At 50.7% G+C, this 26515-nt stretch overlaps 1 protein-coding gene and 1 long non-coding RNA gene across 6 annotated transcripts; one reads left to right on the forward strand and one right to left on the reverse strand.

Annotated features, from left to right (window-relative positions):
- Positions 1 to 5307: 5307 nt before the first annotated feature.
- On the reverse strand, positions 5308 to 25839 carry STMN4 (stathmin 4). 5 transcript variants are annotated; one of them, XM_012775359.3, is made up of 8 exons: positions 25733 to 25839; positions 13703 to 13793; positions 13040 to 13135; positions 12358 to 12438; positions 11817 to 12025; positions 10251 to 10442; positions 9506 to 9559; positions 5308 to 7416 (listed from the first exon to the last, which is right to left on the reverse strand). In XM_012775359.3, exons 2-7 carry the CDS (start codon positions 13713 to 13715, stop codon positions 9539 to 9541), a joined length of 612 nt encoding a protein of 203 aa, XP_012630813.1. In that variant the 5' UTR covers positions 13716 to 13793; positions 25733 to 25839; the 3' UTR covers positions 5308 to 7416; positions 9506 to 9538. The 5 variants fall into 5 exon arrangements, with proteins under 5 accessions (XP_012630813.1, XP_012630815.1, XP_075853275.1 ...); XM_075997160.1 differs by lacking the exon at positions 9506 to 9559 and adding an exon at positions 16207 to 16340 and having other exon boundaries at positions 5310 to 7416; positions 25733 to 25806; XM_012775361.3 differs by lacking the exon at positions 12358 to 12438 and having other exon boundaries at positions 5309 to 7416.
- On the forward strand, positions 15334 to 20512 carry LOC142864087 (uncharacterized). The gene is made up of 3 exons (XR_012914680.1): positions 15334 to 15414; positions 16845 to 17003; positions 20444 to 20512. It is a non-coding gene; the product is annotated as an uncharacterized LOC142864087 (long non-coding RNA).
- Positions 25840 to 26515: the final 676 nt, after the last annotated feature.

Below are 26515 nucleotides of genomic sequence, written 5' to 3' on the forward strand. Positions count from 1 at the left end.
GTGGCTCCTCTGCTTTCAATCCTCCCTGGACTCCCAGACTCCTAACTTCCATCCCTCCTGGCCAAGGGAAGATTCAGGGTCCTGCCACTCCCCCTTGGTGCCCTAAACCCTCCTTTAGGGAGACTTCTCACTTCCAGAATTATCACCTTTGCACATGTTACTTTTTTTTCTTTTCTTTCTTTTTTTTGAGACAGAGTCTCACTTGTCACCCAGGCTAGAGTGCTGTGGCATCAGCCTAGCTCACAGCAACCTCAAATCTCCCAGCTCAAGCAATCCTTCTGCCTCAGCCTCCCAAGTAGCTGGGACTACAGGCATGCGCCACCATGCCCGGCTAATTTTTTCTATCTATTTTAGTTGTCCAATTAATTTCTTTCTATTTTTAGTGGAGACAGGGTCTCGCTCTTGCTCAGGCTGGTTTCCAACTCCTGACCTTGAGCGATCCACCCACCTCGGCCTCCCAAAGTGCTAGGGTTACAGGCGTGAGCCACTGCGCCCAGCCCCGCACCTGCTATTTTTTCTCTCTCAATCTGGAAGACTCTCCGTGCCCTTCCCCTGACCCCTTCCTTCCCGTTCTCTGCCTGTCTGATCTCCTGATTGTCCTTAAAAAGTCATCCCAGACATCCTTCCTCTGCGACTCCTCCTCTGCCTCTCCTCCCCCACCACTGAAGAGCGAGGCCCTCCCTCCACTCTCATAAAACATATACTTTTATTATATGACCTATCACATTATTTTAAAACTCTCCTCAATTACCTCACCTAGACTGCAAGAACAAGAACCTTTTGAGAACAAGAACCTCTTCTTTGTTCATATTCAGATCCTTGCACAATTCCCAAACACACAAGAGATTCTCAATCCAATGGAAAAACAAATAAATTAGCAATCTGGTGTGTTTCTGCCTGCATTATTTTATATGGTTGAGAATTACTGGATATATAATTTCATTTTCTGGTTTATTACATTAAGATTATACAATACATTTTTAAAACTTTCATACAGGCTGGTGAGTCAAGCTCCCTGTAGCCTTAAAATTTACGACCATGGATTGTGTAACTGTCCCATCCTTTTAAAATGTTTTCCCTATTACTAGACATTTGCATTAGTTAGATTTTTTTGATATTATACTTAACACTTTGATAAACATTATTGTCCATAAAGCTTTGTATCACAAAACATTTATTTAGACCAGATTCCTAGATGCAGAATTCCTAGAAAGAGAATAAATCAATGGGCATGGACTTTTTTAAGGGTCATGCTATATATTGCCAAGTGGTTTGCTAAAATGTCCAAACCCATTTGGATTCTCATAAACATTACATGAGAGAGACCATCTCATTTTACGAAGGTTATAGGCCAACCAGAAACATCCACAACAGAAAGAAAAGAATTCGAGGGATTTGCAAAGAATCACATACAAGTAATTAGTGAAAGTACATGGAAAATTTACCTGGAGAGAAGTAATGGGGAAACATGACAGATATTTTCAATATGCACAAGCAGGGAAGGAGGCCAGAATGGAGATCTGAAATGCCCTGGACAAGGTGGAAGGATGGACTGGATCTAAAATTCAATGTGAAGCTTATTAGGGATGAATGTAAAGTTAGGACTTCTGTTCAGGAAGGTCAATTGAAAAGATGAAGGACTGCTAAGCTCCAGGCAGGATAAGAATTCTATGCTCTCTAGGCCAAGAGTAGTCGAAAATGGGATAGGAGGATCTTCCAGAAGCCCCCAGTGGTCCCATGGCTTTCTTTCGAGGCCTGTGCCTTAATGGCATTTTAAAAAGAGACAGAAGCCACCCTATTAAATATTTCATGCTTTAGTGCCCCCACTTCTGTATTTCTACCTAAGTTTTGAATACTTGGTATTCTTAGCATTCATATTTTTTAGTCCCCTAATACATGCGTTTATATAGTTAAAATGCTTTGGGGCATTTGCCTGCAATTAGTAAAGACATATTAAATAGAATAATTGACAATGGAATACAGTCTATCCATACAGGAGCTAGGAGGATGAATTCCCTCTACCTGCTTCTTGCAGGCTGCCTGGAGACCCTAATATTAGACTTGGATGTTTCAAGGGTAATTTATGGTATAAGTTCTTAACCCCCAGTTCCTTGGTATGGCTGTAAAGGACATTGTCCCTCAGATTTTTAACAGACCCTTGCAGCTAAAAGCAAGACGAGAAACCAGAATGCCCAGGAACTATTTGATCAGGCGGCAGCATGGTTTCAGCTTGGAGCGAGACACTCGTAAACAATATGCTTTTCCTTTTGAAGCTACAGCAAGACTTTGATTTAAGGAGCGGTGATTTCCTGTAGCTGAGCAGTGTGCATGCATGTGTACACATGTCTCATAGATTCCTAATTCCCTTGTCCCTCACTATGGGCTAGCACTCCCATCGTGGACCTGAGGTTATATTCCTTCCGAATTAATGCATTTGCTACCCAGAAGTTACTCAGCTTCCCCAAATTTTTATTAAAAATAGAGACCAAGGAAATTTTTCAGATTTCAGATTCTCCAAGGAGGAGGAAAGATATTATTCTGACATTATTCTGGTTTAGAGTTCTTCTTTTCAAAAGAATTTCGTTTTCCAGGATCAACACAGCTACTAATCGCAGCACATCACATCTGCCCACCAGAAAACACATCATTCTCTAAATTAGCACTATAGTGTACTAAAAGAAATTATACGTGAGAAAAGTAAAATTTGGAAAGGAAAAAATGATTTTGTGGATGGAGGTCAAATTTCTAGAACATTCTCAGTCCAAGTTTGAAGGTCCCAAGACCCAGGGAAGCCAATGCTATAACTCTCAGTATTGAGGCCAAAGGCCCAAGGGTGCTCCCATGCCAATCTCTGGAAACACCCTCACAGACACACCCACCAGGGCAGCTGAGTCATTTTAAATTAAAACCACCTGGGGTTCCCTTACAGCAGAAGAGGGAGGGGCTCAGAGCCTGCTGAAGCAATTGAGACTAATTAAAGCAATGATTGAGAACAAATGATGCTTTACCAGCTACCTGGGTATCCCTTAACCCAGACAAGTTGACATCCCAAATCAACCATCACAGACTTCGAATCTACCAAGTTTTGCTTTTAAACTTTGTTAGGGTGGCTCTAATGTAGCCTTTCGCTTGGGAGGGAAGGCACTGAGCAGGAGAACAGAGTTGAATCCAAGGACAGGGAGGGGACAGAGAGGTTTAGGACTCAGGCCAAGGAGAGGGCGCAGAGAGATGAACCCAACAAAAGGCAAAGACCAGAGACTAGCGGAGCTGAAGACTTGCATTTCTGGAAAAGCCGGTGTAGATTTAAACTGGGGTGGAAACTGTTTGTGTTTATATGGTAAAACTTAGTTAGGTTCTGGGCTTAGGTAATCACAGGCAGGTTTTTCATTTACATTCGGAAGTGGAGGGTGGTCTGAGACATTCTCTTCCTGCATCTAGCATCTCTGGCCTTCGCCCACTGCTCCTTGTGTTAACCGAAATTGCTGCCATGCATTTCCAAATTGCTCTCTGCAGCCCCCATGGAAGGCACTGGTTTAGGAACTCGGGATTTAAACATGCCTCTCTTTGACACTGACCTTCATTGGCTCCAGTTCCTCTTCCTGCTGCATCATCAGGGGATCTAAGGGCCCTTTCCTCCTACTCTTCCCGGACGGAGGAATTCATTCACTCCTGGGACTGCAGCTACTGCCCGGACCCCATGGCGGGGCCCACACCCACCTCTCTAGCCCTGCCTCTCCCTCTGGGTCTGCCCAGAGTCTGCTCATCCTTAAAGGCTCAGCTCCAGGGCTGCCTGCCCCCACACCCCAACCCCAAGTCTTCTCAGCGGATCCCAGCAGACAGTGACCAACCCCTCCTCCTGCCCTTGGGGACACTGCCTAAGCCTTGGTTCTTGATGTGCAGAACTCCTCAACCTGGGGTCACGGTTGGCTCCCAAAAACCTGGAATTCAATTTACTCCTTCCACAATGTATAAATACTTCAAAACACCATTCTGTACACAATAAATATGTATAATCTTATCTGCCAATTGTAAACAAGTAAATATTTAACCAATGGAATGGATGCCAGCTACAGTGCTGAGGTGAGGCTCTAAGGCCCCCCAGGGTGACAACCTTGAACCCCCTAGTGTCTGAATGGTGGGGATGCCCCGGAACCCCAGGGAGAGGCTGCACAGCTGGAGTGCCGGGGCACTGGCCAAACAGAAGGGACAGATATAGCTGTAAACAACTCGTTTGCCCATCCTGTTGTATATTAATTTAATAGATTTGTCAATAACCAAATATAATTGAAAATAAGATGAAATCTTATTAAATCTCAAAAAAAGAAAAAAACAACACCTGGGAAATAGCTTTCTAAAATGTAGGTTGCAGGGCAACACCCTCAAAAGATGCCATAATTCTGGTCGATTATTTTCATTTGCAAACATCTAAAACAAAGAAATCTCCACTTTAACGAGCTCTCAGAGGGATTTGGATGTCAATTGAAAATTTAAGAACCATTGCCTCGATCGTTTCATGTGTGTCCCAACTGCTTTGTAAAATCTTTTAACACAGCAATCGCTTTATAACGCTTGGAAGCTGGCCCCACGCTGAGCATGTAATTGGAGTTTTCAGTTTTTACTGTCAGGCGCAGGGATTAGTGGGGCCCCAGGCTGGGCTGTCTTGGAGGTGGGTTTTAGTCGCCTGCATAATAATCTTGATATCTCCCTTCTCCATCTTATGTATATATACACAGTGTTTCAGTAAACCGCTGTACAAAGGAAGCTTCTAGACGAGGCCCAGCCTCTCTTTCCATGGCATTGCCACTCCTAATCCCACCCTATACAGAAATCCTGGAGAAGGGACTGGCATGACATGAAGATAAATAAAACTGGTTTCTGTTTTCCTTCATTCACGGAATGAATGAACGGCCAGGTGCAGCAGTTTGGCAAAAGAGAGTGGCAGGAATGCAGCTTCCTCCCGGCCTTGGATATTCCAGCGGGAGGATGGAGGCACCAATGGGGTAAATTTCTGAAAATAGACCCTAGAGGCCATCCATTCTCCTGTCTCTGTTTGCTCAGAAAAAGCTGGTTGTTGATGGCTGCAGCTCGCACTTTCTCAAGCACAGCAGCTCCCTAAAGGATCTGGGGCTGCAGCCTGCACATCCTGGCTCTGTCTCCGTGCTCGTGCTAAGACAGTGACTTTCGAAGAGTTTCAACTGCTACGCCCAGTAAAAAAAAAAAAAAAAAAAAAATATATATATATATATATATATATATATATATATACATGTTTTATGCTGTGATCAGTCCATACATCCACAAAATATAAAACTGAAACACAATTTCCATTAAACAATACCTCCATTACATTTTGATGCATTTTGATGCTTTGTTTTCTATTCTAGTCCATTTTATAAAAAGAAAGAAAGAAAAGTGGAGTGGGACCCACTAAGTTGATCTCAGCATCCAATGAGTCACAATTCACAGTTTGGGGGACACAGCCCTAGTACTCACACCCTAGTTTGGAAGTGTCTAGAACAGCACAGTGAAGCAGAGCGGCTAAGACTACAGACTCCACGTGCAAACCACCAAATCCAGGTGGCTGGTCTCCCATTTATTACCTGTGTGACCTTGGGCCCGTGCCTTACCCTGTTTAGACCTCCATTTCTTTGTCTGCAAAATGAGGTGATGTGAGTACCCACCTCTTACAGTTGGTGTGAGGATTAAGTGAGATAATAAGAATGCAAAAGCCTAGAAAACTGTCAGGCACCTAGCAAGTGCTAAGTTAGCTGCCATTGTCACCATCGTTACCATCTTTTTTTGTCATCTTGGATCCCTCCTGTGATCTTCTCTTAAAATAAAGCGAAATTACAGTAAACTGGTGAGGGGGAAAAAACTAGCAATAGCAAGTGGATTATTTGCAAAGCTGTACAAAACTACACAGTGTGCAGGGCAGGATAGAGTGATGCCCTGAGGCCTGCTTCACCCCTGCCCCCACGCCTGTTTGCAGGGCAAGGGAAGGACAGGGCTTCCTGTCCAGCCGTGGTTCGGTGTCCTGCAGACCCTGGGTGCTGGATCCGAATGCCTCTTCTCTCTTTCACTAACAAACACTTTATAGCCTTACTCACATTTTGTGACCCACCTAGAATCCCAGACCCCTAAGCGCTGAGGATTTCTGCTATGGTCTGAATGTCGGGGTCCCCTCCAAATTCTTATGTTGAAACCTACCTCCCAACACTAGAGTATTAAGAAGAGGTGGGGCCTTTTGGAGATGATATGAATGGGATTAGTGCCTTACAAAGGAGGCTTGAGGAAGTCCTTTTGCCCTTTCTTTCTGCCATGTGAGAACCCGGAAAGAACGGAGCCCTCGCCAGATATGGATGGAATCTGTGGGCGCCTTGATCTGGGACTTCCCAGCCTCCCACACCATGAGCGATAGACGTCTGGTGCTTACTAATTACTCGGTTTAAGGTGCTTTGTTTTATCAGCCTGAACAGCCTAAGACAACTTTCTTACACGGCGTCTTGGGGACTGAGTTAGAATGTCAGTCCACAGAAAGGAAGATCGAGTTTCTTTTCTCATCACTTCAGTGCATTCAATCCAATAAAGGACAGCCCACAAGGGGGGTTAAAAAAAAGGAAAGAAAATGAGAAACAAAACCTTTCCATTATGCCAAAGGCTAGCTTGATTCAACACAATTTTGCTCAGGTTGCAAAATTAAGGAAGGAAAGGGCATCTGCTGGTCAGGTGGGTAAAGGCTAAAATTCCAGAACATTCCAACAATCACCCAAAGGACAGACTCAGGAAATAAAGAACTGAGACATGGAGTCAATGTTTCATTGGTCGTGATGATCAAAAGGTAATGGCTCACACACACACACAGACCTGCCCCACCCGCTGCAGGGCGGGAGCCGCCCCTCCGGGCCGGCCGCTCCAGGCTCGGCTTCTCCTAGCGGCCCTGCAGCCACCGCCCGTCCGGGGGACTCGGCCCCTCACTGCGACCTTTGCTGCCCGGCTTTCGTCTTCCCTCCACACGGCCTGGACGCCCAGTGCCCAGGCAGGGCTGTGAAGGGCGAGGGCCGGCGAGTCTGCTCCGGGCAGGGCTGCGACGTCGCCAGTGAGCTCGTCTCCGTCTCCCCTTCCCAAACTCTCTCCTGCTCTCCCATCTCCCACCCCGTCATTGTTCCCCGGAAACAAATAGGATGGCTTCACTGGTCAATTCTTTACACGGACAAACACCAAAAGCAGAGGAAACGCCCCTTGGCCACCCCCCTCCCCCCAACCCCAGTGCTGGGAGCGCGGCCGCGCTCGGGCTGCCTGGGACGCGGCGCTGCGGGCGCTGTCCGCTGTGCTGGAAACTTCTTTGGCCTCTGGGCTTTACCTGGAGGCCTCTTCCTTCAGCTCCTTGTTTTTCCGCACCTCCTCAGCGTGCTTGTCCTGGGAAGGAAGGGAGGGAAAGGCCAGGTCACACAAGGCTGCCCTCCCCCCACACCCCGGGGACAATGGGAGCCAAACCGAAAGCAAAGAATGACCACGCAGGAAGTGAAGAGCTGAGGCTGCGAAGACGTCCTGAGAGGGGCAGAAGGCGGCAGGTGAGACGGCAGGAGGTAGGTGGGGGAGCCTGCTGGTGTGCCCCCCACGCCCCCGGAGCTCCTGGGCTGGTGCATCCAACCTCCCGCCAGGGACGCACTCAGAGGTGGCCCGAGGACCCTCAACCTCTCCGTCCCTCATTTGGCCATTCTGGGGTTTGGACTGATTTCGCGCCTTGACTGAATACAAGGAGCCGCTGCAGGTAGCCCATGCCAGAGGAGCAGACAGAACTGGCAGGCCTCGCTGCGCTGCGAGCTTCCCCTGCAAACCCCACGCCCCTGCTGCTTTTAGTTCTTGTCTGTCTCCTCCGCGAGAGTCGCCTTAACCCCCTGGTGAAAGATGAGCGCTCTTAAAGCACAAATTCACAGCAGTATTTGAGGGAATGTTGCCCAAGTCCCAAAAGGTGGGCTTTCCTACACCAACTGTAAGAGAACCTTTTGTCTCACTGCATGATACAGCCAAAAGACAGGACCTGCCTTCCAAGACCCACTCGCCGTGGGACCTCGGCCAGCTCACTCCTCCGATCAGGCCTCGCTTCTCTGATCTTTAAAGAGAGGGGTGGGGGGGAAGCTCCTCCCCCTCTTGAATTCTGTGATTTTTAGTGTTCACCTGCTCACTGTGCACATAACTGGGTCTTCTATTAGATGGCAATTTCCTAATGGGCAGAGATTAATTGTATTTTGCAACTCCTACTATGGCCATTGCACATGGCAGGTGCTCATAAAAGTTGTCCCTACCAGGGCCTGGCATTATCACATTTGGATGACACAATCAGCCCAGGGTATACCCACTGAGGCAGCCCAGCTTCCCAGAATATGTCTTACTCTACACATCTGTCCCTGGAGAGACCCAAGAACCCACCGTGGCCTGGGAGTGAGGAGTGGCATGCCTGGGGCAGCTGTTCTAGAACTTTGCTATGTATCATGGTGACCTAGAAAGTGTTACCCCTAGAGAGTGGGGCTAGCAGGTCTGGCGTAGGGTTTGAGTATCTGTATTGCTGAATTTTATACCGAGTGAATACGGTATGGATGGTCAGGGACCCACACAAACACTGGCACAGGAGGCATCGTGGAGGTGTCTCTGGCCCGGTGCACAGGTGTGCATGGCAGAAACCACACACCTAGCTCTCACCCCACCTCCCGCCTCCCCCAGTCCGCTCCAATGTCTGTTCTGACATCTTGCTTCTTGGAGTCCACATCCCCTCCACAGCTATTGCTCTGGAAGGTGGACCCTTCCAATCTCTCCACCTGTGAATCTACCTCCACGCCCAGGTGAGCTCACTGGGCAGTGCCCTGTATTTCTAGACTCCCTTTCCTTGGCCTCCAGAGTCCCCCTCCATGACAAAATGTTGGCAGGACAATGGTGGCTGGTCTCCCTGAGCCACCTGGCTTGGAGCCAAAGAGCTGGCTGCCAGTCCCAGCGCCACTGCTTGTTTGCTATATGACCCTGGGCAAGTCATCGACCTTCTCTGACATGGTTTCCTCATCTGCAAAATAAGGATGACACCCGTCCTGCTTACCTCGTGGACTTGCTGTGAGGCTAGTGGGATGATGGAATGGAAGTGTTTTGCAAACAGTCTTTCAAACACTGTATCATGAGTCCAGCCTCAATGATTTGTTTTGGGTTTGGCCTGAGAACCTACATCCCAGCCTATCCCAACCCCAGATTTTCTTTCTTCTGGAGCTTGCTCCAAGTCACCCTTCAATAACTGGCAGCCTGAAGACAGACCCAGATCGCTCCCTCCCAGGTGACACCCTGCTGAGTGTCCCGATGTCCCTGTGCATCAAGGGGCAGGGGCCACCACACGCTGGCCGGCTCCAGGGTCTACACAACACTCAGATCTTTGGTGCAGAAACCAGATCTTTCTAGTGGCGGTTGCCCAGGGCCTAAGGCTCTAGGTGGATGGGCAAGGAGGAGTGGGGACCACGCTGCTCACCATGGGACGAGGCCACCGATCAGGTCCCGGGAGTCACCGCGCAGCAGGCGGCTCCTGGAAATAAAACACAGAGCTGGAGCTCTCCCAGGAGCTGCAGGAGAAACTGGGGCGGTCTTGAGACCCAGGAAACGAGGCCAGCGTGTTCTCAGCAGAACGGGCTGCTAATTCTGCTGACACGGAACCGACCCAGCCTCTCGTGTTTCTCATATTCAGGTGACACCACTCGGTTTATTGACAAAAGGCAGCATATTGGGAAGACCTGTGGCTCACTGGGTCTCTGTCAAGAGGTTTGGAGAGAATCATGTTTCCTGCTCAATGGGCAACTCAGCGCCTCAGACCCTCGGCTTGGAGCCAAGAGCTCAAGAAAGCATCTTTCATTAAATCCAATCAGTCCATTCAGGGGTGAAACCAGGAATGTGGAACTGCCTGTCTGTCCCTACACCCTTGCATTAGACAGGCTTCCTCTAGAAAATAAGAGATATTCTCTCCCTGAGACAATGAAAACTTTCAGTTGTGCAACGGTGCAGAATAGCTCCCAAGGAAATCCAGAGCTTGGTTGTGTTTCTTGCCTCTGACATACCAAATCGCCCCCTTGGAACGCTCCAAGGGTCCTGTCTGATAGAAACACCCCCATTCCTGCCCAAGCCTGCTTCCTCCCAGATGTGTGCTATGAAGGTCCACGTGCACTTGCCACGGAAGGACGACAGGCGTCCCAGGAGCCCCTCTCTGGTCCAGGGACACTCACCTTCTCTTGGAGCCGTTCCAACATGGCAGCAAGGTGGGCCTCCCGGTTCTCCTTGTTGGATTCCATCTTTTGGGCCAGTTTTTCCTTAGCCATCTTGATGAAGTTGTTGTTTTCCTCAATGGCTTTTTGGATCACCTCCCGCTCGTGTTCCCGTTTCTCTGCTAGGTGTTTCAGGAGCTCTGCTTCCTGGTACTGGGGACACACAAGGCAGAAAGAGGCCCTTCAGAGTGGGCCCTTCACAGTGGGCCCTTCAGAGTGGGCCCTTCAGAGTGGGCCCTTCAGAGTGAGCCCTTCAGAGTGGGCCCTTCAGAGTGGGCCCTTCAGAGTGGGCCCTTCAGAGTGGGCCCTTCACAGTGGGCCCTTCAGAGTGGGCCCTTCAGGGTGGGCCCTTCAGGGTGGGCCCTTCAGGGTGGGCCCTTCAGAGTGGGCCCTTCAGGGTGGGCCCTTCAGGGTGGGCCCTTCAGGGTGGGCCCTTCAGGGTGAGCCCTTCAGAGTGGGCCCTTCACAGTGGGCCCTTCAGAGTGGGCCCTTCAGAGTGAGCCCTTCAGAGTGGGCCCTTCAGAGTGGGCCCTTCAGGGTGGGCCCTTCAGAGTGAGCCCTTCAGGGTGGGCCCTTCAGAGTGAGCCCTTCAGAGTGGGCCCTTCAGGGTGGGCCCTTCAGAGTGGGCCCTTCAGGGTGGGCCCTTCAGAGTGAGCCCTTCAGAGTGGGCCCTTCAGAGTGAGCCCTTCACAGTGGGCCCTTCAGAGTGAGCCCTTCAGAGTGAGCATGATGCCGGGGTGTATTTTTACCCTCACAGCTGAAAAGCGGCACACTCAGAACACACGCCTCCCTGGACCTGGTCCCCACCCCTTAACAGGAAGCAAGGACAGTCTCTGGATTCTCCCGCCACCTGCAGAGCCTTCTGCACGCACTCTTTGATATTTTTTTCAGCCTTTTTCTAAATATCCTCAGTGTCCTTTTTCTCATTGCCATATTCATTCATTCAATCATTCACAAATACTAAATGATCTTTTACTATGTGCCAGGCACTGTCCTAGCAACCTGGGGGGAAAGTCTAATAGAGATAAGACATATATAAATAACTAAAACCCAGGCCAGCACGGGGCATATGCCCTAAGAGGAAGAGAGGATGTGCTAGAGGAATTCAGGGTAGGAGAATGTTCTGCTTGAAAGATAAAAGCTGACACAAAAGACAGCATGCATGTTTGGCCGTGAGAATCAGCAGAAAGCACAGAGACTATACACCAGGGCAGGAGCTTTCCCTAAATCCTTGGTGTTTGTCAACATCTTGCTCTTGCCACCGTGCATATAAGGCCACCTCTTGGAAGCACACAGTGCACTGCCCTGTCCCCGTATCCAAACCGTCAGCTCCTAGAGCCCAGGGACTTTTACTTCTCTGTTCCCCTCAATGGCACCTCATTCTCTGCCCCACACTTGGGGGACGCTGCCTGAGTGTTTGCAGGTTGACGGTGACCTCCCCCCAGCTCAGGGTCACCCCCCCCCCCGTCCTCTCCAGCCATCTCCCCCTCGTGCTGAGATGGAGGGAGGAGCAGGGGCAGCCTTTACCTTCCTTCGCTCCTCAGCTGCTTCTAGTTTCTTCTGGATCTCTTCCAGGGAGGGGTCTCGCCGCCGGGGCAGGGAGGCGTTGAACTCGGGCACCCCGTCAAAGGAGGGCGGCTTCAGGATGACTTCAAAGGACTGGCCCGAGGTGCATTTGTTCAGCTCGATGACTTCCATGTCGGAAATGACGCACCAGTTCAGGTCCACCGTGTCCGCTGCAGAGGGCAGGAAGGGGGCTGGTCAGGTCCTGGAGGTAGTGGGGGTGCCCAGCAAGCATGCACAGGTGCACACAGGTGTGGGGGGCTGGACCCCAGGGTGTCTGCAGCCACCGTGGGTGGGGCCCTAGGGCATGAGATCTTTCAGGACAGCTGCAGCTTTCGTTTTTGTTTCTGCCACCAGGCTCCTTGACTGTTGAGCTTTTGCTCAGCTTGTGGTCGGTGGTGACAGACAGCGGAGCACTTCACCCCCCACCGCCCACCCCGTGTCCACCCTCGCCCCGCTGCCCGTCTGACGCTCGCTGCGGACGCCTCTCCCGCCTCCCTCCTACCCTGCGCTCTTCTCTCTCTCCAGTCAGCACTGTCTTCCTGCTGGCCTTGATCCTTCCTCCTACACTGTCTCCCACACCAGCCTAGACGGAGAAAATAGTCTCAGGTCAGCCGGGCTCTCCCGGCCCTCCATGCCAGGCCGGGCACATCCCTTCCTTTTCACCGGGAAATTAGGAGGCGGCCTGACCCCTGGACACCCCTGGGAGGATGTGGCCATCCGGGGCGCCCTGCGGTGTCTCGGGACTGTCCCTGCCGCAGGCTCCACATGGTGCGGCTGTCACAGGGCCTCGTCTTGCGGCCTCTGGACGCCCCCAGAACGTGCTCCGCCCTTCCCCGAGGAGCCCTGCGGCATGGAAACCACGGTTCACACCGAGTCCGGCTTCTTGTCTAGTCTAGATGTTGTCCACGGGCAGAATCTCTGCCTGGGTCCCCTTCGCATGTCTGCAGCCTCCATGTGTTAAATGCAAGCACAGAGGTGACGCTAAGATCTGGCACACCCTGGGGACGCCTGACTCGGCCCTTCAGGGGCTGCCCGCAGTGCCCGGGACGCACCCCTGCAGCTCAGCCCTTCAGGTCCCTGGCCCTGATGTCACTGGTTCTGGGCAGGAAACCGGGCCAGGGTGCAATGCCCCAGGGCCGGGACACAGGAGCCTCTGCCCGTCACCTCCCTGCGCCTTCACTGACCTTCGTATTTGTAGGACGACTTATTCAGGGGGTCAGCCAGGAAGCAGGAGCAGAACAAGGACACCAGCGGGAGCTCCTTCATCTTCTCTTTGTAGGCTGTGGAGACACGGGGCACGTGAGCAGGAGAACTGCCGCAGCCCTTGGCAGTGCTGCCCGGAGTGTCAAGAAGCTGGGCGGGAGGGAGCACCCTCACCGCCGTCCCTCTGCCCTGGCCCCTCACGAAGTCAGGCCGGGAGCCTTCCCAGGGGGCCGGTGCCCACCAGGGCTGCAGTGTGACCCTCCACCCCGACCAGCGCTGCCCTGGCCCGGCTGTGTCCCCCCAGCCCCTCCCCCGCTGCCCTGGTGGCTCAGGCTGCAGCCCCCAATGCCCCCAGCGTGTGCTCGCCCCTCATCTCCTTTCACAAGTCTGAAAACATAACTAACTGCAAAAACACTACGTGGGTGTCGTAAAAACTTTTTGCAAAACACCATACAGATGACCAAAAGGAAAATAAACCTCAGCCGTGACCCCACCCACCACCAGGGGCGGCTTTCTTTGTGCCTTTGTGGTGTGTCTCAGCAGCCCTTTGTGTCCCTGCGTAAGTGCACACGCAGGGGGCAGGGATGGGGGCACAGCCTAGGCCACGGCGCCCCGCCACACACGTGGCAGGTGTGTGTACCTACCGGCGAGGGTCATGTTTCTGGGATCTGGTGGCCGAATTCGACTGACAGTCACAGAGTGGGTCTGTCACCAGCTCAGGATGCTGTCACAAACCTGAGAAAAAGAGAGTTCAGGATTTTACCACAGACAGGTTATTCTCATAAGGAAGGTCTTCATACACCAGAGGGACCCAGGGGACCTCGTTTGCTCCACCTCCAGGCCCCCTCCCCACCAACGTTCACTGGGGGGTCCCCAACATGGACGCCCCTCCCAACCCCACCCCACCCCCGCAGCCAAGCTCGGTTTCCCCGCATTAATGATGCCTCATAATGTCCTGGGCTCAGCCCCCAGAGTATGTAAACACGGGTTTCCCAAAAAAGCGAGCAATGGGGAGTCCATCTGTCTCCCTGTGCTGTTCAATGGCCCGGCCCAAAGTGATGCTTAGGGTGAGAGACAAGTCCCCAGCCAGAATTGGCTGGGAGGTGTTTGGAAAATAACTGTGTGTCCCAAACCTGTCCCTGGACACACCCAGACCTCTCCAGGAGGGGGCAAGAGGCAATGGGATGCTAAAATACCACTTCAGATACGCTCTCCCTTCCCCTTCCCCAAGATACTGACCCAAGCTCTCTTCGGCCGCATTTAAGACAACCCCAGACTACAAGAAGAGAGGAGCGTTAGGAATCACGGCATCCTAATGTGGCTCATGCAGAGACAGAATTGAGCATGCAGGGTCACCGCAGGGCACAGATGTGGGCTCCACGCCCAGCATGAGGGGCCCCTGGTGTTAGTGGCACACGCAAGGTCAGGGAGAAAGCTCGGGGCTGTGGGACCTGTCTCCAGCTGGCTGATGCCGGCCCAGACAGCAGGGAGGGGGAAGGGGCAGGCAGAAGATGTCACAGGAGCAGATCCGGGAGGGCCAGAGGATGAAGGTGACAGGCCCCACTGAAGGCTGAGGAGTGGGTGGCGGTGAGTGTCTGTCATCAGGACCACTTGATCTGGCCACCCCAGTGGTCACTGTGCCCATGGTCACAGCCCCTTTCCTTCCATAACGAGGTGTTTCCCTCTGGGGGCCAGAGTGGGTACTCGCTGGGCAGGGGAGCCGATGGGAGCAGTGACCTCAGCTTGGGCTTTAGGTCTAGACCAGTGTGGGGTCAAATACAGATGCCGTCTCTCTTACTAGCTGTCCCTGGTCATGTCACATGTCTAAACCTCACTCTCCCTATCTTATTGCTGCACACAGTTGTACAAATAAAATGAGGAAAAGCACGTGCGTAGCATCCGGCCAACAAGAAGTGCATAATAAATGTTAGTCTTCTTTCCTTTGCCTTTTGCATCAGGGCCACATGCCTGCTTCCGAGTCACGACCTCTGGTCCTCAACACAGCCTGCAAATAAGGACTGTCATTTCCGTGTACAGGTGGGGAAACTGAGGCTCAGAGGGTTCATGTGCCCAGCTCAGGGCTAGAAAGTCAGAGTGCAGATCTGACCCGAGGCCTCGCTGGCTTTAAAGTGCTTTGTTCTCCTCCTTCTTGTGCTCTGGAGCCAGGGGCCCCTGCCGCACCCTCCCCTCCCAGGACAATGGGTCTTCTCTCCTCATTGCCCAGCTGGTCCTGGCAGCACCAGGGAGCCCCTGGGCAGAGAGGCAGGCCTGGTGCCCGGGCGTGACATCCCCGGCCATGAGGCCCCGTCCTGCACAGTCTCCGCTCAGGACCAGGCTGGCTGACAAGTCACTGGCAGTGAGTAAGCCCTGGCCAGGAGAGGCAGTGGCCGGACTTCAACTGGGGGGACAGAAGGGAGGCAGAGAGGGACACCCTAGAAAGAAGTGGGGTGACACCCACATTATCCCAGTTGATCTTCACATGAGGCTGGGCTGGGCTGCCAAGACAGGCACCATTAGCTTTGCCTGCAGGTGAAGAACCTGGGGCTCAGAGAAGTTAAGACATTTGGCTAAGGCCACACAGCTCTAAGGATGTTAGCTCTTGTGACTGGTGGTGGGTCTAGATGCTCACCACTGAGGACTTAGGGACAGCCAGCCTGGCCTGGGGACATGGCTTAATTAAAAACTATGCAGTAAGGGTTTCCACATGGAAGACATCATGCTAGGAGTTTTAGCAACACAGAGAAGGTCAGAAAGCCAGAGAAGGAAGACCAGGGCGGGAACAGAAGGTGGACAGAGGTGCGCATGGTTAAGGGATTTGTAACTGAGACCCTCCGTGCCACAGGGTTGGAGCCTGCACAGATAGAAATGTGTGTGTCTAGAGAGCCTGCTATATGAGAACGCATTCACTTTAATTTTCATGGCAACCTTGTAAGGTAGGACTCACTGTCCCCATTTCATAGATGACGAAATTGAGCCTCGAAGAGGGCAAGTGATGTTTCCAAGGCCATTCAACAGAGTGGGTTGAACGGTGTCCCCTAAAAGATACATTCATGTTCTAACCTCCACAACTTGTGAATGTGACCCTATTTGGAAAAAGGGTATTTTGCAGATGTAATTCGGATCTCAAGATGAGATCATCCCTGATTACCTGAGTGGGCTGAAATCCAAGTGTCCGTATAGGAGATCCAGAGAACGGGGGCTCGGGGGTGGGTGCGTGTGCAGAGGGAGGCAGGGACTGGAGCGATGCGGCCACAAGCCAAGGAAACCTGGGTCTGCCAGATGCTGGAAGAGGCAAGGAAGGGTCCTCCCTGGGTCTTTGGCAGAGCACGGCCACTGACACCTTGACCTTGGACTTCCAGCAAACTGTAGCCTGCAATGGATTGGGGCCCACCAAGCCTCTCTTGGGACAGCCAGAGAGGGGAGTAAGGGGCATCATGCCCAAGGTCGGAGCACACAGAGTGCCAGGAATTCAGGTGAGCAGGATGAAGATGAAGAGACAACAGAGGCCAGAGTGGGCCTGGGGCCAGGAGTTCAGGCCGTCAGTAAGAGATTCTACCCCAGGTGTTAGCCATCAGAGCAGCGTAGGGCAGACCCCAGTGCTGGGGCAAACCTCTAGCCCACGCGGACGCTCCTCATGTGCCCTCTGTTAAGGCGGAAGCCAAGCCTAGCCCTTGGGTGCTCCCTAGGGAAGACCAGGAAACTGACTGCACCTGGCGGTAGCAAAGATCAAAGAAGCCCTTGAAGGAAGGTCTCTATGACTGACATTCATGAAGCCGATCATTGCAGAACTAGAGCTAGAGCTCAGGACAGCTCGGGCTCCCGGGCCTCACTCCCCAGCACCTTTGACAACCACAGACTTGTTGGTGAAGAGGCAGCCCGGGCCCTGGGCTGTGGAAAGTGCCAGCACAGCAGGTGACAAGAGGACTCAAGCTTCAGGTGGCAAAGGTAAGAGGGGCCCCACCCCAGACTGCGATTGGTGATGGTGCAATTGCGGTTCCGTGATGCCTATAACCTTGCAATGGCTTTGAACTTGACAGTGTGCTGGGGGTGTGGACTGGACGGGGTGCATGGGAACAGAATGCTTGCACGGGAACAGGAAGATCGCAGAGCCCTCCAAACCAGTGAAGGAGTTTGCACTTTGCCTCTGAATCTGGCAGGAAGCCACTGCGGGGAGAGGAGAACAGGCACGCTGACGACAATAGCAGTAGCCATCGCCACCATTCCCGAGCACCTGCTTTGTACCAGGAAAACACAGGCATTGTCCCAATTTATTCCATGAGGTTCTTTGAGAACAAGGAAGCTCCACAGTTAGGTAGATTACACCAGGTCACACAGGCAGCAGGGGCAGAGCTGGGATTTGGGTCACCTGTGTCTCTTTCTGAAGCCCAGCTGGCTTTAGGTTCTACTGCTAGTGCAGAAAGACTCATCCAGCCTCATCAACATGGGGCAAGATTAGGTAGGAGGGAAAGGCTGGGAGCAGAGTGGGAGCTCTAGGGACACAGTGTCGGGGACCTGCCTAGACTGGATTGTTTGCTCCCCGCCCAGCACTGTCGTCCCAGTCACAGACTGGTCCACACGCTTCCCCTAGCTCCAGCATCTGAGAGTCTGTGGATGGGAAAGCAAGAAATTGCACCGTTTTGCTGATGAATTGAACCACTAGCATAATGAGTAAAATTGAATGGGAGTGAGTGATGACCCCACCAAGCCAAGAGCCGCCGTGAGGAGCTCAGACTCAGGACAAGCAAGTCTCGACTGGAGACGGGTGTGGCTGACAGTAAAGATATGGAATCATGTGTGTGGGGGGGTGTCTCATGGTGGGAAGGCAGGAAGAAAATGATGCCTCTTGTGGGGAGATCAGAGCTCCCAATTTCCCCTAGAGTATCAGAATGTCAGAGAAGAGAGAATGGACAATTGCAAGCCAGTGGTTCTCAGGGGCTGCATAATCTAAACACTCTGCCTTGTACAACAATCCCACACAATGAGCAATTGTCCCTTCCAAAATGCCTATGCCCTCCTCCCTGGGGACTGGAGATCCTGAGGTCACACAGCGAGCTGATGGCAGAGGTGGGACTGAAGTCCAAGCCTTTGGCTTCTAGAGTCAGTGCCCCGCCCCTCTATACTGGTCCCTTCTCTGCCCCCAAACACCAGCCTGGATGGGAGGGAACAGCCCACCTGGGTTCACCAGAGCAGAGTTCCATGAAAAATGGGTGTACAGAAGGGATGCCTTGGCATGGCGCTGTTATGTAACCTGCACTCTCAGGCTGTCTGTCATGCAACCGATGACCGGGGGGCCAACAGAGAGGTGCACCAAGCTCTCAGATGCCACCTGGCCACCTGCTGGGCACATGCCTGACCCCCTCAGGTGCCTCTGACTGCACATACAACACAGTGAGCAAGCATCTTGTTTGTCGCTGTAAGAAATGCCCAGAGAATGCTCTGGGGATGCGTCGAATTCCATGTGGACTATTTTTGAGAGGTAAGCAGCTAGTGCATGTCCAAGTGGTTTGAATAGAGCTGTCTCTGGCAAGGGCTTTAGAAGACAAATATAGGCTCCCTGGCACAGAGACAGGACGAGTACTTCATGGGTGTGGGAGGAGCGAATTCTGACTAAGATCCTCTCACCACAAGCAGTGCGGAAAGACAGCTCTTTAAGTCTGCGCCCTATTAAAATCTTCTTACAAGTCCAGCTGAAGTTCTATATTTACCTGAAGTAAGCCGCATAAGCCACCTAAATGTCATGTTTCTTTGCTTCTGGCTGGAGTCATGTCATCTTTCATGCTGATCAGAAAGCTCTGATTTGGCAGGTGTGTGTCTTATTTGGGTTTAAAATCAAAAGGAGAATAAATTATTTTTTCATGGATGTGGTTTTCATTCTTTCTTCCACATTTGTTGAATATTTAATTCCGTGCCAAGCCCTCTGCTAGGTCCTAGAATAGCCACAGGAGTTTTTGCTGGTGGAAAAGTGAAACAGGTTCATGGATGGGCATCCGGAGCTGTGGAGCCTTTGGAAGTTCTGCAGGTGCACTGTGGGCCTTCATCGTGGTCTTAAACAGCACCGTGCACAGTGTCATAAAGGGAGGAGGAGTGGGAATTAGGGCAGAGACCAAGAAGGGCCCTGGGGACATATGGAGGAAAACTGGACAAAACAGAACACTCTGTGTCACTGGCTCTTTGGGGCACTGGCATTGTCTAGCCACCCCTTAGGTTTGCTTCCAAGGGCGCCAAGAGGAAGAGCTGGTTTAGGCCAAGTTCAAGAGCACCTAACACCTCTCGGGATGAACACAGCTCCAGCTGTGCTTCTTGGGAATAAGCACCTGTCTGCAAAGGCAGAACTCAGAAGCCTTGAGTCTCAGGAGCCCCTCTTAGCTCTAACATGTCAAGGGGCAAGTCAGAGAAGGAAAATTCAGCTGGAAAATTAAGTGCCCCAAATAATCCAAAGCAATGGAACTTTTGGGGCTATTCACTTTGCCAGTTTAATATATCCAGAAGAATCAGCATGTCAGAAGTCAAGTTCAGGGGTGTGGACTTCCATTCTAGGCTGCTGGAGGGGGTGTGAAGCGTGTGACCCAGGCACCGTGTGAGGTCCCAGGGGCACAAGCTCACAGAGGCATCAACACACACAGCAAGCCCTTGTCATCTTACTCCTAATAACAGCAATGTGAATATTCCATATTTTATAGTTCTTTACAGTTTACCAAATACTTCCAAGTGCATATGTAGGCATATATGCATTTTAAAACATATGTGACAGAAAAAAATTAATAAATCCCTGTAGTCTTGCAAATTCATTAACATTTCCTTCTAGGTTTTTCCCCCCTGTCTAATATTTTTACATGGTTGTAATCAGGGTATATACATTTTACCATTTCATTCCCCCAAATCTTAGGAAATAGATATTATTATACCCATCCAACAAATGATCGATTTAGGGAAGTGATTTGATTTGCCCAAAGTCATACAAATAGAAAGTGATAAAGATGGGTTTTGAGCAAAAGTCGTCTTGTATCAAAGCCCATGCTGTTTCTGATAAAGCCCCATGCTATGTCCTGGTCCCCAAGGCTGCCCTTACTTGTAAGCATGACTGCCAATGACATGTGGTTGAAAGGCAGGCAAATGCCCCAAATCTGCCTCCCCATGAGTGGGCTCCATGCTTAAAATTCTCAACACTGAGCTCTCCTTTGGGTCAGGCATGGCCTCAGAAAGTCCCTGTTCAAATGCACACACATGGCCTACCAAGTGTAATAAATTAACTCATTTGTATATCAGCAGAGGACAAGCAATGACACTTGTAGACATTACCAGGGGCTCAAGCTCTCTGCCCATTCTTCAGGCCCAGGGATGGAAGGAGCCATGGAGACTGTTTCCATTTCCCACTTCTTTTTCAGAGGAGGAGACAGAGGGCCCAAGAAGACCAGTGCTTGCCTGAAGGTTCAGAGGAGGAATAGAACTGGGCCTCTGGCCCACATTCAACTACACTGAAAGGAGTCCCTTGTCTTCTGGTTTTGTTAGAACGATCTGGCTTTTCAGTTCTGCATTATCATTATTGATTTCTTTCTTATGTTATTCATTCAACAAATTTTGAGTAAGAATCTACTATGTGCACTATGCAAGGTACTAAAAACACAATGAAGAGTTTAATAAACATATTCCCTCACCTCAAGATATTTGACATTTGCATTCACCTTTATAAATGTTTTTTTTTTTAATTTCAGAAATATTATGGGGGCACAAACCATTTGGTTACATATATTGCCTTTGCACTACTCAAGTCAGAGCTACAAGCATGCCCATCACCCAGACAGTGCATGCCACACCCATTAGGTGTGAATTTACCCATCTCCTCCTCCCCCCTCCACCTGCCTGACACCCAATGAATGTTACTTCCACATGTGCACATAAGTATTGATCAATTAGTGCCAATTTAAGACTAAGTACATGTAGTGCTTGTTTTTCCATCCTTGTGATACTTCACTTCAAAGAATGGGCTCCAGCTCCATCCAGGATAATATAAATATATCGATTATAATTAGGCAATGACTATAATTTCTAGGGTTTTCTTTGTTCATGATCATTACTGATACCATGTCCTCTTTTTGCTTGCTTTCTGTAATTTGGTAAATTTTTTGTTAGATAGAGTACTTCTTGGAGTAATGTGTGTTTTTTTTCCAGGAAGGGTTCATGGTATGTTTCTTGAATGCTTGTGTATCTGGCTAGATGGCAGGTGCAGATGCCAGACAACCCTGTCCCAGGATCCAAACTCAACTTGTGTTTGTGCTGTGAGTGGACAGCACCTGCCTGAAATGCCCTACTCCCTACCCTCCTGTTTCCACACACTCAGTGTGGACTTTTCTCCCAACCTGGTCCAGATGTCTGGATACAGATGATCCACTGGCACTCTGCCCATCCTCCTTCCCCACTGGGCCTCTCATCCTAAAATCTGGGCTCCAGCTCCCTTCTCTGCAGTCACATTCTCCTGTGGTTCATCCCCTGAACTCTTGAGTTACCTGAGCCCCATCATGAATCAGGCCAACCTGCACTAGGCTCCTACACCTTTGATCTGTCCTGTTCTCCTGCCTCTCACCACCCACCTCTGTTGGCAGGGCCCTAAGGGGGTGGACACACAGCTCTCAGTTCTTTTCTTCTTCTTCTTCTTCTTTTGATGCAGAGTCTCACTCTGTTGCCTGGGCTAGAGTGCCGTGGTGTCAGCCTAGCTCACAGCAACCTCCAACTCCTGGGCTCAAGCAATCCTGCTGCCTTAGCCTCCTGAGTAGCTGGGACTACAGGCATGCGCCACCATGCCCGGCTAATTTTTTCTATATATTTTTAGTTGTCCAATTAATTTCTTTCTATGTGTAGTGGAGACGGGGTCTCACTCTTGCTCAGGCTGGTCTTGAACTCCTGAGCTTGAGTGATCTGCCCACCTCCGCCTCCCAGATGCTAGGATTATAGATGTGAGCCACCCGCCTGGCCCTACCTCTCAGTTCTAATTGAGGGAAAAGACCAGAGAGCTTTGGGCTTTGGTGGGGTAGAAGGACAGCTGTGTGCGTGTGTGTGTGTGCGCGCGCGCGCGTGTGTGTGTGTGTGTGTGTGTGCGTGTGTGTAGGGGGTGAGGTGGGAGTCTACATATGTTAGGGGGTCACGAATGTGCATGCACACATGGGCACAGAGAGAGGAGGTGCATACACATCCATGTGTCCTCCTAGAGGGGCTAGAAATGGAAAAAAATCTGAAAAATATATATTTTTTAAATGGCAGGGGAGGTTTTTGGTCTCTACTCCTCCTCAAAGTAAAACAGAAAAAGCAACCTTTCCCAGGCTGTCATATCTCTAAATACAGCAAATGCTAATTTAATAAGCAAACCAAATTATACAGGATGCATGTTTATTTCTCAACCAAAGTTTGCTTCTCTAAAGGGCATTATAAAAATTACATTTTATATAATTCTCCAAATTTCTATGCCCCCCCCCCACAAGTCTCATTTCTCCCCATCCATGACTTCAAAACCTCTGGGAATTCTGAGTCTCCAAATGAGAGTCTCCAGGTAAGTAGGAAATAATATAAAGATGTCAAAGAGGGCCCAGGAGAGGATCTTAGGGGCTCTAGAAAAATTAAGTCTTTCTTTGGTTATGATCTCAATAATTAAATATCCTATTGTTTAAAATCAAGAATACAAAAGATCTGATTTTTTCCCCATTCCTTCTATATGGTTGGTTTAATATAGACATTATCTCTTTTTTTGTTAATCTTTCCCTTTTTTTCATTTTTATTTTTATTGTTTTGTCCTATGCTCCTCTTTCCTGTTCAACTACATTATTCTCTGGCCCTCAGTTAGTCAATTTTTTGTTGCTCTATCCTAAATTCTATCAATCAGCCCACTTCCCTCCCAGAGGGCCAATATGGTTAAAAAGGTGTAGTCAGAGGAGAGAAGGCGGCCAGCCTCACTTGGCCCTTGAATTTGGTTCACTGAGCCAAAGTGAAATCTACATACTGAGCATCCGCCCAGGCAAAAATGCAAGGCACGCCCACCACCCCTCCACTGCTGCTCGACAATCTGCTCATCACGAACAATATTAGCCCCAACTTCCCTATCTTCAATGGGTCCTTTAGAACAAAGTATCTCCCAAAAGAAACATGGTTTGCCATTTAAAACAACACTTGGATTCAATTGCAAGTTTTAGGCACCTATCTGTTACCTGGTAACAGAGACACAAGGTCCACAACACGGATGAAACTTGAGTACATCATGCTAAGTGAAATAAGCCAGTCAGGAAAGGACAAATACTATGTGAGTCCACTTATATAAGGTACTGAGAGGAGTCAGATTTATAAAGATAGAAAGTAGAATGGGGGTTGGTAGGGGCGAGGGGGAGGGAGGATGGGGAGTTAGTGTTTAATAGATAATGGAGTTTCAGTTTTGCAAGATGAAAAGATTTCTGAAGATTGAATGCACAACAATGAGCATCTGTCTTAATACTACTGAAGCATACACTTAAAAATAGTTAGGATTGCAAATTTTAAAACTTTAAATTTAAAAAAAAAAAAAGGTTTGTACTCTAGTGGCAGTTTTCCATAGGCTTGTAGTCTTAGGGTTAGAAGAGGTAATCAGAGGCCATTTAGCCCTGTGGTCCCCAACCCCCAGTCCATGACCCAGTACCTGTTCATGGCCTGTTAGGAAATGGGCCATGTATCACCACCTGAGCTCTGCACCACCCTCCCCCACCCACGACACCCAGCCCCCAACCCTGGGTCTGTGGAAAAATTGTCCCCCATGAAACCAGTCCCTGGTGCCAAAAAGGTTGGGGACTGCTGATTTAGCCCCATGTTTCTCAAATGTTTTTGACTGGGACCTGCTACATTTTATATCTTGTATATAAAAAAACTACATTTTACATCATGATCCAGTATGTATATGTCATGATACAGATACATATATGCATGTATGATTACTGATACATACGAACACACACATACATCTCTCTCTCTCTCTCTCTGAAATGCAGATGTATAACTAAAAAATGTACAGGAAACATTATTTGTCTCATTATAGGGTATATGTTCTTATTTTTTTCTACTCTATCTTATTTTATTAAGACAAATTCCATTTATAATCTACAAATTGATTTTATAATCTACTAAAAAAAAAGGTCTCAGTCTGCATTTTAAAAAACATTAACCTAAACCAACCTCTAACATAATGCCAAAATCTCCTCCAAAGCCTCCCTGTTGGGTGGTCATCCAACTTCTGCTTGAATGCCCTTGGTGACAGGGAGCTCACTCCCTGCAAGGCAGCATGCTCTATGGTAGACCCATCTAGCAGGTCCTTGGTCACCACAAAGCTGCTCCAGGAGTGGCCTGGGTGGAGCTGGGGATCCCAGGAGGGCTGGGACCAGCTGACAGGTGCTCATTGGCTTCCAAAGGGGGTGAAAGCAGAGCTCCCAGCAGCAAGGCGGGGGCTCAGGGTGAGCCAGAGGAGAGGGCAGTGTTGCTGGGAGACTCTGGCTCCCTTCCGGGGAGCTGCTGATCAGACCTTGCCCCTCTGCCTTCTCACTGCTTCAGCACTGTGATTATTTCCTCATCTGGCGGATGATCTCATCCCCCCCAGCACCCGCCTGTGGGAGAGGTTTCCTCCCCCTGGAGGGGCCTCAGCCTCCAGTGGAGGCAGGTTCCCCCACGCTCCCTCTCGACTCCCACCTGCCCCTCCGGACTCCAGCAGGACACCTCTGGCCATGCCCACCTCGTACTCTCTTTGGTCTTGAGACACACAGAGGTATTTCTGCCCAGGGTGTCCAAGGGCTGCCTGAACCTTTCTGACCCCCCCCACACACACACACATTCTGGAGACCTGCCCGGGTTCAGGACAATGAGACTCTGCCACACCTGATTGTATCTTCCTGGACAAAATAAAACAAAGACAGCACCACCACGTGGGGACACAGCTGGCCACTGGACATCCAGACCCAGGTCCCGGGATGAGAAAAGGACACTGTCTAAACTCCTGGTGAGGGTGGCGGGCTGAGCGAGGAGGGGGCCTGGCCCGGCCACATGCCAGGGCCAGGGCGTGGCAGTGTCGTGTCTGTGCAGTCCTCAGCTTGCCAAGCCAGCCAGCCCCGACCAGGTAGCATCAGGCTGACCTCAGGGTGGGGCGGGGCGAGGAAGAGGTGATGATCTCATTGCCTCCTTGGAACCAAGGGAAAAAAGTAACCATGCAGAGATAGAGGAGAAAGAAAAGGCAGATGCTAAAAAATGGGAGCAGAGACAGGAAAAGCTCTGCCTGAGGAAGAAAAGGTAAAACGCCCACTTGAAAGGGGTCTCCAGGCTAGAGGCAGCTCCAGGCAAAGCCAATCCTTGCACAAAACCTCTCTCCCTGGGCAACAAAACATTTTTGTGCAGAAATAACTCACCGTGGACATCTGGCGATTCCCACCCATCCTGGCCCTCCTGAGCGCTGGCATTAAAGTAACACCTGGAGCCCAGCCTCGCCCCTCTGCCAAGCACCATTCTTTTTGCCTCATGCCATTTTCCCCAGGGTTTGACAAAGTTTAATCGATGGAGTGAAACCAAAGGCAACGTAATAGGTGCCAGGCTCCCCAACTTTCCCCCCGCTGTGGTTGCTGTCTTGTTGCTTTCCTTTTGTCTGGGAAGCCTGGAATCATTTGCATGGCATTTCGACTTACCTGCAGTCTGGTTAGAAGCGAGCCCCGCTCTCTTCCTCACTCCCTCAATTAGTGGTACCCTGGGCTTCTCTCAACATCAGCACCAGCGCTGGCTCTCGCCATGACATCACCTCCGAGCTCCGTGATTGGCCAGCGGCGGGTTGCTTGGCAATTGGACAGGCTCCTCTGGTGGGGCAGGGATTGCCTGAGTGAGTAACTCTTCGCAGGCCGGGGAGTGGAGGATGATGTCAGACAAAGAGCCTGCTTTCTCGGCTGCCCGGGGAGCAGGGGGCCCAGCGGGAGAGGGTGGCAAGGGAGAAAGGGGAGGGGTGCAGGGAAAGTGGGGGTGAAGGCACAGTTTTGCGAGCTGGGGGAATGATGGCTGGTTTTGAAAATCTTTAGGTCTTTCAAATCTGGGGATGGGAGAAGATGGAATCTAAAGGAGAAATAAAAAAGAACAGATGAATCCTAAAAATAACTTCCCGGAGGGCTCGGCACCTATTTCGGGACACGTTCGAAGGGCTGGTGGGTTTGAACGCTGGACTCAGGAGGCAGGACGGGGCTGCAGAAATCCTGGCCCTGGAGCTGGGAAGGGCCACACACAGGGGTCTCAGCGCAGCAGGGCTTCCCTCCAGCCACTCTTGCGAAGGTGTCAGCCACCTCTCTGCTGTGACGTTTGACCAGCCCTGGTGGTCCTCATGCTCCATCCAGCCCACCTGGGGCCTTTCACAGGGAGCCACAGGGAGGAGGACCGGCTGGCCACCATGATAGTGACTCCTGGATGTGGTGGGGTCCTGGGGGAAG

The sequence above is a fragment of the Microcebus murinus genome, chromosome 24, assembly GCF_040939455.1.
Source record: "Microcebus murinus isolate Inina chromosome 24, M.murinus_Inina_mat1.0, whole genome shotgun sequence".
In the NCBI taxonomy this organism is placed as follows: Eukaryota; Metazoa; Chordata; class Mammalia; order Primates; family Cheirogaleidae; genus Microcebus; species Microcebus murinus.

What these genes read in the sequence shown, in the direction of transcription:
- STMN4 (XM_012775358.3), bottom strand. An exon ending in GAGAGAGAGAAGAGCGCAGG is followed by an intron (nt 12,026 to 12,357) that starts GTAGGAGGGAGG and finishes TGCCCTCTGCAG; the next exon opens with CGGACACGGTGGACCTGAAC. An exon ending in TGGAACGGCTCCAAGAGAAG is followed by an intron (nt 7,417 to 10,250) that starts GTGAGTGTCCCT and finishes CTTCCTTCCCAG; the next exon opens with GACAAGCACGCTGAGGAGGT.